The 13,267-nt window shown below is 47.8% G+C and overlaps 1 protein-coding gene across 2 annotated transcripts in view; it reads right to left on the bottom strand.

Annotated features, from left to right (window-relative positions):
• LOC135494802 (A.superbus venom factor 1-like) overlaps positions 1-13,267 on the bottom strand; it is a 190,526-nt gene that overhangs the window by 45,461 nt on the left and 131,798 nt on the right. For both annotated transcript variants that reach the window (XM_064783090.1, XM_064783091.1), the window contains exons 30-31: positions 11,200-11,293; positions 9,852-9,920 (exon numbers count right to left, since the gene is read on the bottom strand). In XM_064783090.1, coding sequence (XP_064639160.1) covers positions 9,852-9,920; positions 11,200-11,293 — 163 coding nt within the window. The remainder of the gene's footprint in view (positions 1-9,851; positions 9,921-11,199; positions 11,294-13,267) is intronic.

The raw sequence follows: 13,267 nt of genomic DNA, 5'->3' as shown, positions 1-13,267 counted from the left end.
GGTACGCTGAATGGAACGAGGACGTTCCAAAGACATATTGCAAAGCAAAGATGAGACAGCGTCATCCCAAGACGGATGCCAGGAATCGGTCAACTTTAAGGTGACCGAAATGGCAGAGCGATAGCCCTTTACCCCATGAACCGAAAACTTCCGGACTGAGAATAAGAAATTCAAGAAGTCGAGGAAGTTAGGAAGAGAGGGAGCGAACGGAGAAACTCCGTGCTCTCTACACCAGTCTCGAAAGACATCCCACTTGCTGTCGTATGAAGCAAGGGTAGACTGTCTCTGAGGCTGAGCGACTTTACGGATAACGTCTTCCGAAAAGCCTTTCTCTCGGAGGAAACACCCGATAGTCTCCAGGCGTGAAGCCTGTAGAAAGAAGGGTCTTGATGATAGACCAGGCCGATCGGGTGATACAACAGACGGTCCCACCCCGGCAGACGGCGGGGGTGGTCCGTTAGGAGCTCCAGCAGAGCCGGGAACCAAGCCTGGTTCGGCCAGCAGGGGGCTATCGGACAAATAGTAGAGCGGCTGAGCACAAAAATTGTTCACTTCTTCAAGAAAGCATGAAACTTTGCAGAGGGGTATTATAGCACATAAGGATCATTAAAAAAATGGACTCCAAAAAATTACGCCCCCTGGTGGCCGCCATCTTGAATTCCAAAATGGCCGCCAAAATAACCTAGTTTTGTCCATATCTCTAGTTCTAAAGCACGTAGGATGGAAAATCGAGCGCCTATACCCATGTTTTCAATATCAAGGAACATTTTCGGAGCATCAAAAAATCGGTCAGATGGCGGCCCTCTTGGATTTCAAGATGGCCGCCATGTTTTTGACATTCCTCTGTGTCTCTAACACTATAAGTGTCAGAAACAAAATTCTAACGCTTACTGCGTCTACAGAGTATATGTAAGTCATTAAATAATAGACCCCCAAAATACGCCCCCTAGTGGCCGCCATCTTGAATTCCAAGATGGCCGCCAAAATAATCTAGTGTCGTCCATATCTCCCGTTCTAAAGCACATAGGATGGAAAAACGAGCGCCTCTACCCATGTTTTCAATATCAAGGAACATTTTGGAAGCATCAGAAATTCGGTCAGATGGCGGTCATCTTGGATTTCAGGTGGCCACTATATTCTAAATCTGTGAGAATGCAATTACATCAGTCACCATTGCATACAATTGTTCACCTTTTTAAAAGGAAAGCATATCACACCAGTTTCATTTGTGCCTCGCATATAACGAAGACACGGAGGGCTCATCAGATTACTGCTGCATCGCTGTACTGTCTTCAGAGACAAGCGTTTGAGATGGAAGAACAAACTTCAGCTGATAGTGATACGTTCTCTGATTCGGCCTTCACTGCATGGTGCGAAAAGATGTGTCTTTCCCATCCCATGTTTCAATTCTGGAGCATAGTTTTGGAACTAGAGTTAAATCTCCTGGCTTTCGTTCGAGCCCTCCGCACATCCGACTTCGATTTGTATGTTGAGTCTATGGCTCAACTTGCTCCATGGTTCTTTGCTTTGGACCATGTGCACTATGCTCGGTGGATTCCTGTGCACATAAGGGACATGACTAACCTCCGTCAGAGATGTCCTGAGGTTTATGAACATTTCATGGGTGGTGCGTTTATCTCAAATAAGACTGGAAATTCATTCTCTGCAATCGGACTCGACCAAGCGCATGAGCAGATGAATGCGCTGGTCAAGGGAGATGGAGGAGCCATCGGGTTAACCGAGAACCCTGGAGCCCTACGACGCTGGATGGTGGCAGGACCACAGTTGTCCGCAATCATTGCAGAGTACGAAGACAGTATTGACTCACACCCCGACAGCGACCATGGCAAACATCATTAGCAGAGCGACAGCAGACAGAGGACCTTCTCCGAGGACGTACGTGCCTTCGTCACTAACGTGGAGGAATTGGGGAATCCGTTTCTTGATCGTAGCAATGACCTTCTCACCATCGATACTCAAGAAATAATGCCGACGAGTGTTGTCAGTAGCATGAAAGGGATACGCCAACTCGGGAACGAACAGTATTCATCCTTCATCAATGAAATACTGTTAAAAAACGACAAAGCAATAAGTGCCACAATACCAAGAAATGCGCTCCCGCTGTTCAGCAGGCCTAACAAGAAGGCCCCATCAAAGGAAAAGCTAACCGAACTGAAGAGTTACTGCTCCTTATTCTCGCGTTTATACATCGCCAGTCAATAACGAGAAGGTGACCTGGAACTGGAACGGTTTACAGTGTTGCTGTACTGCAGGACAAGTGACGAGGTGTCTGTGAGTTCAGCTAGGATGACATTGTTCTCGAAAATGTCGAGAAACATCGACAACATACCACCAACGAGGGCCGCCCTTGTACAGCACGTCAGTAGAGCCACCTACCAGGCAGGACATGTTTGGGGCCAGTCCTTGGAAAAGAGCCCATTTGGTACCGACACCAACTGACTGGGGTTGGAAACCATCTCAGAGTGGTTACAAGCCGAAGTGGACAACATTACCTGCAGCTGAAGAGGCATGTCACGAACTCATCTCCTGTTAATGCACCAAGTCATGCAAAGGAAACTGCAAATGCTTCAAGAAGAACTTTTACGGTGGTTGTACTGCACTCTGCAAGTGTGGTGGCAGTTGCTATAAGGTCTAGCGATGTAGGGATGTTATGTTTTGAAAATATCAATCATCAACATTTTAAGACATAGACATAGACACTTACATGGACATTCTGTTTTGAAAATATCAATCATTAACATTTTGAGACATTATGGCCATTCTGTTTTGAAAATATCAATCATTGAGACATTGACACAGACCCTTATATGGACATTCGTAGGGACCGGTGTGATATGCTTTCCTTTTAAAAAGGTGAACAATTTTATGCAATGGTGACTGATGTAATTGCATTCTCACAGATTTAAAATATAGTGGCCACCTGAAATCTAAGATGACCGCCATCTGACCGAATTTCTGATGCTTCCAAAATGTTCCTTGATATTGAAAACATGGGTAGAGGCGCTCGATTTTCCATCCTAAGTGCTTTAGAACGAGAGATATGGACGACACTAGATTATTTTGGCGGCCATCTTGGAATTCAAGATGGCGGCCACTAGGGGGCGTATTTTGGGGTCTAATATTTAATGACTTACATATACTCTGTAGACGCAGTAAGCGTTAGAATTTTGTTTCTGACACTTATAGTGTTAGAGACACAGAGGAATGTCAAAAACATGGCGGCCATCTTGAAATCCAAAATGACCGCCATCTGACTGAATTTCTGATGCTCCGAAAATGTTCTTGATATTGAAAACATGGGTATAGGCGCTCGATTTTCCATCCTAAGTGCTTTAGAACTGGAGATATGAACAAAACTAGGTAATTTTTGGCGGCCATTTTGGAATTCAAGATGGCGGCCACCAGGGGGCGTTATTTTTTGGGGTCTATTTTTTTAATGATCCTTATGTGCTATAATACCCCTCTGCAAAATTTCATGCTTTCTTGAAGAAGTGAACGATTCTGGTGAAAAATCTCCCTCAGCTGCTCTACTAAAACTCTGACTCGAGAACTGGCCACTTTGTTTAGTACCGGAAGCAACAGAGGGGTTGGCGGGAATGCATAAGCATTTCAGCCGTCCCAAGAGGCCGACAGGCTGTCCACTCCCAAGGCCTCCTCGTCTGGAAGAGGCGAACAATACAGGGCAAATTTCCTTTTTAGCCGAGTCGCAAACAAGTCCACAACTAGGGCGTCCCACATCCCCGCCAGGCGGGAGACCACTTCGCGGTGAAGGGTCAATTCCGTCTGGACCAGACGGTCCGCCCTGGAAAGGGCGTCGGCAATGATGTTTCTCTTGCCTGGGATGTGACGGGGGAGGAGATGAATGTCCAAGCGGCAACAAAGCTGCAGGAGCTCCCAAGTGAGGTGACACAAAGTGTCGGACCTCGTCCCCCCTTGTCTCCGGATATAAGCGACCACTGTCGAATTGTCGGAGAAGAGAGAAACACTGTGACCCCTTAACCGAGACGTGAAGGCCCTCACCGCCAGGATGACAGCCTGCATCTCGAGAATATTGATCGAGAGGTACGAATCCCCCGCTGACCACGTGCCCTTGGTGGTCAGGTCCCCTTCGTTCAGTTGGGTGCCCCAGCCATAGAGGGAGGCGTCTGTGAACAGGGACATCTGAGGGGACAGAGGACTGAGCTGCACTCCGTGGAGGAGCTCCGTCTCGGACCCCCAGAACCTCCAGACCTCCTCCATGAGAGAATTTGGGATTGAAATTTGACGATCGAGAGGGTCCGAAAAGGGACGCCAACTCGAGAGGAGGAGAAGCTGGAGGGGGCGCATGTACAGGCGGCCTAGGGACCTGGTCCGCCGCCGAATTGAGCAGGCCCAGCAGGGACAGAAACTGTTGAGCTGAGACGCTGTCTTGACGGCGAAATACCCCGACCAGGGATCGGAACTTGAGGATCCGGTCCGGCGGGGGGGGGGACATGAGGCCCTCTTGTGTGCGAAAGCGCACACCCACGAAAACATAGTCCTGAGATGGATTTAGCTCGGACTTGTCTAAACTTAAGAGCCACCCCGCTCGCCTGGTTATCTGAAGCAGGAACTTTGCCTGCTTGCCCAGACGGCAAAGAGCCTGGTAACGAAGCAGCCAGTCGTCGAGATAGCAATGGAGCTTGAAGCCCATGGCGTGAAAAGGCGTGGCGAACGCCTTGACGACTGTAGTGAAAATAAGCGGCGCGGAAGCCAGGCCGAGAGGAAGGGCCTGTAATGGTTAAACCTTTCCCTCCAAGTAAAACCGAAGGAAGGGTGGAAAATCTGGATGGATAGGAACGTGAAAATACGCGTCGTGAAGATCCAGCGAGATTGCCCAATCGTTGGGCTGCACCGCAGCTGCTACCGATCTGGTTGTCTCCATCTTGAAGCTGGGCACCCAAAGGAACCGGTTCAAGCTGGACAGATCGATGACCAGTCTCCACTTCCCCGACCTCTTGGGGACCAAGAAGATGTGGCTGTAAAAGCCTGGGGAGGAGTGATTGTCCACCACTCTCACAGCCTCCTTCTGGAGGAGGGAGAGAACCTCTGTGCGCAGGGCTAGAGCCCTGGCAGGGTCGGGGGGGGGGGCAACCGGGGATGGGGATTTTCGTCGTAGGGGGGATGGGAAAAATCCAAGCGGACATCGTGGCGGAGCATATCCGGTATGGGGGAGTCTTTTTGACACCACTGATCCCAAAAGGCCGCGAAATGGCGCAGCCTGCCCCCCACGGCGACCTCCGTGGGGGCGCCTGGTGTAGGCGCAGGAGGAGGGACTTAAAAGTCACTTGTGCTTGCCCCCGCGACCCCTCTTACCTTGGAAGGGTTGCTGGGGCTGCCAGCCGCCACCGCCCCTACCTGAGGAGCGGTGGCGCTTATTGGAGCGGCGGGAGGGCGCCTCAGTCTTTGTCTGCCCTGGGGCACGAAAGGAAGAGGAGCCACGCAAGGACGAGGACCCACGAGGAGCCTCGGAGCCTCGGGGGCGCCGATACTCCGCTTGACGAAACCTGCCCGCGGACCAGGAAGGGGACCGCGGGCAGGGGGCGGCCTTAGGAGCCGAAGTCGTCTCCGTAAGGCGGTCCGACTGCATCTGGGCACCGAAGACTAGGAAAGGGCCGCCCAAAGGGGCGGTCCTTAACGCCCCCTGCAAAAACCGGGCACGGACCATGCTTAACCCCTCAATAAGCAGGTCCCGGCGCTTAAGCACCGCGTTAACAGCCTGCTTCGCAGCCAGATCACTGGCGTGCTGCAGAGACTGTTGGAGGGACAGGGCATGAATGCCCTGGTCCTCTGACGCGTCGGCTGCCAACGACCTGGACAGGGCACAGAGGGACAGATCGGCGTAAGACAACACCGCCTGAGCCTCCTTGGCCAGGGCCTCATCGTTCTTCGCGTCCTTGACGGACGGAGACGCAAGGACTTTGGGCGGTACCCACCCGGCGAACTGAATGTCATCCTTAAGAGGGGACAAAGAAACTGGATCAGATCCCGACGGAGAGACCCGATAATAATCGGGACGATACGCAAGGCTCGGAGGGAAGAGGTGGTGAATCGCTTCACAGCCTGCGTCCAGGCGCCTGGTCCGGTCGACGGTAAAGTTGAGACCAAGGCACGCTGGTGACCCCCGCAGGACGGAGCTGTGTCCCTGAGAGCCGAGTCCAACCAAGTGGAGGCTCGAATCAGGGCCGGGGACGGGGGCAATTCTTGGAATGCCCTGTCCGGGACCGCGTCCGGTTCCTGCTCGGAGGCATCCCCAAAGAGATCGAAGGGGACCCGACCGAGCGCGGGGTTAACCGTCGGGAGAGGACAAGACTCTAGCGGCACATACTGCTGAACTAGGGCGCGAAGATCGCGCATGCCCACCACCATGGTGGGGTCCTCACTCCCCGAGGGGAAATCGGCCTGCGAGGCCGGGCCGGAAGGGGAATGTGAGTCGGATAACTCGCACTCCATAGGCTGATGACCTAGGTCAAAAGCCACCGGCCGCTCGCCCTGGCGCGTCACTGCCTGATCATGGAGATTTTTACTCTCCAGGTGATTCGTGAGGCACTGAATCATCTGCCTTTGATCAGCCGTAAGGCCAGCGGATGAAGACGGACGAGGGTCCCGAAGGGTCTCCCATGGGGCAGGCATGGGGGAGGGGGAAGGGGGCGAGTCTGTGAAACCGACCCATCCTCAACCCAAGTATGACCAGACGGGACAGGGTGGGGGCGTACCGGCGAAACCGTCGGCCTCACTACACCCAAGGCGGGAGGGGAGGACACGTGGATCCCTCGCCCGCGCAATATGCGCCCTAACCAAGCCCCTGCCAAAACCAGGCAGGACACCTCCCGGCAAGGAAAAGGGCAGCAGGGACGGGGCGGTGAACCGCGGCCCTGCACCACCAGGGGACGCCAAAGGAAGAACCCTCGTCCCTAGGGAGGGGCGAGGAGTCGGGCGTGCCGCCCGTCCAATGGCGAAGGGATGGTGGACCCCCAGGGCAACCGCAGACGACGAGAGGGGACTGGCAGTGCCAGTTACGCCCGAGGATGTGAGCGGTCGCAACCGCATCTAAAGGCCCGGCGGGGGACAGGGGAGCACATTATGTAAGGACAGACGGCTCAATACCCGGGGAGGCGCTGCTCACCGACCTGAAAAGGCCGGGAGCGGATCCAGGGGTCTCCAAATTGGAGAGCTGGAGGAACTGGTCAAACTCCATCTGATCCGCGCCGCCGGAGGGATCGTGACGTAAAACGTCCAGAGTCCCCACGGGGGTGCCCAGCCTGGGGGACGGGGTCGGGTGAGGACAAAACCTCTCCAGAGCCCCGGGGACCTCGCCGCTGAAGAGCGGGGGTCCCGGCGCAGGAAAGGGAGGGGGGACGAAATCTTCCCCCGACCAGGCTTTCTAGGCCCTCTCCGCACAGACTCCTTCAACTTCTTCCCGGAAGTACCGGGAGAAGGAGAAGTCACCCCGGGGGCGGAACTGCCCGACCCAACAGGGACTGACTTGTCAGAACCCTGACCCGGGGAAGGAACGGGGTGGGGACTATGAATCCCCGACACACCGGACACCTGGCCATCACCAATCCGGAAGGGAAGGAGGGCCAGGAGGCACGGCGGAAACCCCAGAGAAAAAAGCAAAGAAGATAAGAATGCTGTGTAGATTGCAATGACATGGATGACTGTGTTAGAGTCTTTTGGATGGATGCAAATAGATATAGATTCGAAGTCATTGCTGGTAATGAATCGTTTCTCCATTATTCTTATATGATTTTTCACATAAATCATTAGACCGTGAGCCTAATGGCGGACTTAAGCTATTTGACCTCTGTGACCTTGAATCCATGAGACACACATACTGTAGTCGCTAGATGTACCTGATGATATCAAATTGGTGGCAATCAGGCAAGTACCATAGTTCCATGTGACATATACTGTGTCGTGGTTAGATGTACCCATGATATCAAATTGGTGGCAATAGGACCCGTAGTTGAGGAATAATCACATTTTTAAGATTTTCAGGTTTGGCCCCCTAGTGGCCAAACGGTGAATCAGATCGGACCCAACTTCGATCCCTAAGATCACCTGACTATTGGCTACATGTGTACCAAATTTGAGATAAATGGTCATTGCCGTTAAGAAACGTGCCACAGTTACAGCCTAACGGCCAACTTACGCCATTTGACCTCTGTGACCTTGAAAAGAACGTCAAATCAAAAATCCGTATGATACGTGATGTATCCTTGCTAGGAGTACCTACCATATTTTTTTTTATTGAAAACGCATCATCAACAAGGGAGATAACACACTTCTTACGTTTCCACATTTGGGCCCCTGGTGGCCAAGTTGAGAATCGGAACGGACTGAAATTCAGTGTCAGAGGTCATCTGACCCAGGGGGTCACGTGTACAAATTTTCAAGTTCACAGCCACGGGGGTTAAGAAACGTGCGACTGTTTTAGAAATAGGATACGACGACGACGGACCACGGACACTGCGATGTTGTACACACCTTTCCAGAAATGGGGCGCTGAGTGTCCGAAATAGTGATGTCATAAGGAAAAAACTAGGCCTTATGGTGGAGGGACAAAGGAGATAGTCATGGTTGAACAACACACTTGAATGCCTTTAATGATGGACAAGGGGGAAAAAGTTAGTTCCAATGCAAGCCACCAATTTCGGGAAGCATGTACAGACTCCTCTACGGTTAGCCAAAAAGGAAGTCTCTGCTTCACTGCATCGCCTGAGCCGCCGAAGGAATATAAACCGCAGCAATTAACAGCGCCACCTATATATCGCTTTGTTTATGGGTAGCCAAGGCATGATTTGGGCGCTAACACATATCCTTTTTGACATAGATGATTTATATAAAACGTCACAGCCCTTGATACACTAGCCAGAGATAAGTCATGCCTGTTTACATTTGGGACAGGTCGCGCACAACCCTTGACAAATCCAGTTAATGTTATTTTCAATCAACGATTGCAGGTCACCTGCTGAAATAAACGTACGTGGTCTACACTTTGCATTTCAATACCAAATATGGATCTGGATTTTCCCGGGAATTTCATGCGGGAATTTTACAGGTTGCAAGCATTGACACTGACAGGTTTCAATACCAAATATGGATATGGATTTTCCCGGGAATTTTATGCGGGAATTTGACAGGTTGCAAGCATTGACACTGACAGGTGACGCCCGGGGACAGATGGTGGTAGGTTGAACAAATTAACCCTCTACATTTTTTAACCGACAAGTTTTAACTGGTGATGACAGTGTTAAAATCTGAAAGTTTTTATTGTTTCATATGTGCTCATGTACATACATGTACTGTTATTTGCAGTAAATACATTTTTGATTGAATATTGTGATTAACCGTTTTTAACTGATGACTTTCAGCTGCTTTTGCAATAGCGGCAATATATACATGTATCACCGAAATCTTCTTACTCCCAATTCGAAATCTTGGGACAACCTGAACTTGTCTATGCTAATCAAACGCCTGCGATCAAAATGAGTATACAGAGAGTGATCCAGTCATCAAGGTCGCATTTGGCTCTTGGTTATCCTATGTTTATCACTAAGGAGCCGTACCCTCCTATGCAAATAATTGTAAAAATGTACTGTGTACTCAAAATTGCCCCCTCCCCTACACCCCCTCAATGTTATTCTCAGATGCACAGTATGACACCTGAATACGTGATTAACACAGTTCACATCCCTTAACTGTACATATTAGTAAAATTAAGACCACCAATTCTATGCGATGATTAAAGGGGAAGGGCTTTTGATCCCCTTTATGCGCGCCTGCGACAAAAACCGTCATAAGTTTACCTCTTTCAGGTAAAACAGCACGGCTGATCGGGTCGTCTCGAAACCGTCAATTGTTCCATCATCCTTCAACTGAAATAGGGGAAAATGAGAAACGATGAATTAGTGAGTCAAAGTCTCTAGTTTTACCGCTCTAAGACCGGTTGGTTGATTAATTACTACGAAACCAAAACCAAAGGCTTACGGAAAACACTTATTCGTGGTCAAAGGCTAATTCTTTCAGAAATCATACAATTGTACTGATTTACATTTTTCTAATCTAATGTGTCATTTTGATAAAATTTGTAAATTTTATTACTTTGAAGCTCAGTTTCTTGTTCAGTCTGGTTTTTTTTCATACATATGTATTAGAAATTGTCCATTTTTCAAACTATTAGCTTATTTTGGCTAAGATTTAAAGCAAAGTGAAAGGTACCAGCATCAGTGTTGACCTACTTTAATTTGGCTTACTTTAATAATTTCAGTTATGCACCCCGTTGTCGAAAGGTTTAAAATGTTCTCGGATAGAATGGATTCGATTCTGCACTTTATCTCACAGCTAATTGACGGTCATGTCCTCAATAGAATCATATACGATGTACTATAATCAGTCAGAGTACAATATGACCGGACACCGGCTCACTAAAATGGGACGGATCTGAGGTTGGACACGCATATACGCACAATATCATTGCGCGTTCTATTTTTTCAAAATGGTGGACGGGGGCTGGCGATCGGATTTTTTCCTTGAATTTCGCCAGAATACGATCTATTCATAAAACTAAAAACAAATCAAAAAGAGGTTTTTCATGGCCTGAGCGACGCCGAGGAAGGTCACATGCCCGAGATAATAGATTCATACGAGAAACCTGCATAAATACACAAATCCTGTTTGAAGTGAGGCGAAATGGCGCGATGATCAGTCGTGCTGTCACCTGATCACATATCACAGCAACACTGAGCGCCCGTGACTGCGCCATTCATTGTTAAAATTTATATCTCTATTACACATCTGTTTGACACAAATACACTTCATGGTGTTATGAAAATACTATCACGACATCCTTAAAATGTTTCTGTATCGAAACATAACAAGAAGGTTTTTCAATCCATGTTACAGGCAGCGCACTACACACACTGGATCAGTGTGTGGACGATCAAACTGTGGCAGAGGGACTATGTGGCAATTTCAGCGGGTGCATGTGATTTGGACATTTGGCCCGGCACCCGGGAGATTGCACATTTGTCTACATGGTCTACATAGTTTTGGTCTACATTTCAGCTCCGCCCATGCGGTTTTGGTGAGACAACCAATACCACCCGTTCGAAATCAATTCATTAAACTTCTCTAGACGGATGTCGCTAGCCCTACCTTCTTCAGATCATCCAGCCACGGCGTGAATCCAGTGAATAGTGAGACGTCAAGAATTGACATTCCAACCTTCTGGCCACCGCCACCATTAAACCTTGAACAAATGGCAATCATTATAGTCTCAAAATATATTCTGTAGAACCCCTTTAAGGAAACCCTCAGGACTGACAAGTGCTGTACTTAATAGAGAAGTGTCCTGATTATAGAAATTTATTTGTAATACAGGATATAACTATAGCATGACAAGAAAAAAATGTCCAATTCACCGCCAATGACATAACAATGATACGTCCTGACAGTGCCTGATGGGAAGATATGATGAAATGGACGCGCATGATGATTCGGCGTGAAACTGCTGTGCATCCATGTAGTTATAATTCCTTATAATTATTCGATCACCTGGCTATTCAGACCTCCAAACTGACGGCATCAATTCCCATTCTGACGAGCTGCCGATGCCAGATTTTATTGGCACCCAGCGATGAATTTCCAATGGAGCACCAGAAATCCCTTTCTACGTCAGGAAATTGCCTGACCACGAAAAATTAATGCCTCCCTTCGGATCTCCGAACATCGAAACAGAGATTGACATCTAACATTTGATTTCGTGATAAGGTAAATTTGGGCAAAAAACATGCTAGCATTCAAAAATCGATAAGAATGCTTTTGTTTAATTTTGAATTGGCACAATCCACAGTATTTGAATGTCTATAATTTAGCAAATTATCCCATCAAATAGGCTGAATAAGGAATGAATGCATTCCATATCTTCCCTAGATCTGAACAGAAGCATTTAAATTACGAGACACAATGGTTTCTTGCAGTACAGGACAACTTTATGAGACTTATTGCTCGGGCAGATCGTCAGTATATGGCAGTCGCCCGTCAGAATGTAGATCTGATTAGCCAATAGGCGAACAAATAACAAACAGCACCATAAACCACTTTCAACCTTTCGGGGTATGATCGTTTTTTTTTGGTCAGAAGGCAAGACATCTGCGTAAATTTTAGATGTACACAGTACGTAATTCGTATAATTTTAGCGCACGCTTTTATGATGCACATTCTCCTTTATGTGGTGAGCAAATACTCTCTTTTTTATATTGTCTGGTCACTCCTGAGAAAATTAAGACACCTCTCACCACTGGCCAGGTTAACTGAATGATAGGTACCAATTTAATTTGCAAAAGCTTTTAGATGGGGGCTATTAATTTTAGGCTCGGTTGACTGAGGTTACTAGGCCACTATGTTGGTGGCATTAATCAGTTTAACTAGCACTTCCTCGTTTGAAATGAACAACATTTTCAGTCCAATCAAACGAGACTTGTAGTTATTGACTGAACAAATAATTGGGAGGTGCCTGAATTTTCTCTGGCGTGACCAGACAATGTAGAAAAGAGAGTATATTGATTGGGCGGTAAACACAAAGCGAGTACACTTAAATGAAATTGTATAAAAAATATCGAAATTGTTACTCTCAGATGATGATTTCTTATCCATCAATTACATTTTGTATATTGATATATGCAATAATGGATACACATCTTTAGCCAATAGGTCGATTATTGGTGATAAAACAATACTTTGACACCTTCACGGCTCCACCCATTTTGTTTTGGTCAAAAGAGTACGATATAGGAGAGGAGTGTAGCTAATTCATAACTTTATTGATTCATGATCAAGAAGACCTCGTCTTGGAGAAGCTACTGCAAAGAACCTAATGCAATCTCTATACTTGTTTTTCTCTGGATGTCTGGGGGTGAAACATTAGCTTCCAAATGAAATCTAGGCAAAAAACTTCGGCCGTGAAGGTGTTAAAGAAGAAAAATGAAATAAAAGCTCTTCTTCTTCATCTTCTTCGTGAAATGTTACTAAAACAAAAGATTACAAAACAGAAAATAGATCCGTATGAAAGTTGTACTGATGTCAAATTTGATATTTATTCCAACTACTACATGGATATTTAACATCTTCGACATGTACACAGATCCATGTACTATTTTTTAAACAGCAACACTTTCAAAATTGTGAATTCAAAATATGGTGCCAAATATGTTGGTGGTTTTCA

This window comes from Lineus longissimus, chromosome 10, assembly GCF_910592395.1.
Source record: "Lineus longissimus chromosome 10, tnLinLong1.2, whole genome shotgun sequence".
Taxonomy (NCBI): domain Eukaryota; kingdom Metazoa; phylum Nemertea; class Pilidiophora; order Heteronemertea; family Lineidae; genus Lineus; species Lineus longissimus.
Note: the sequence above shows the minus strand (reverse complement) of the source record. Positions and strands in the feature narration are given on the sequence as shown.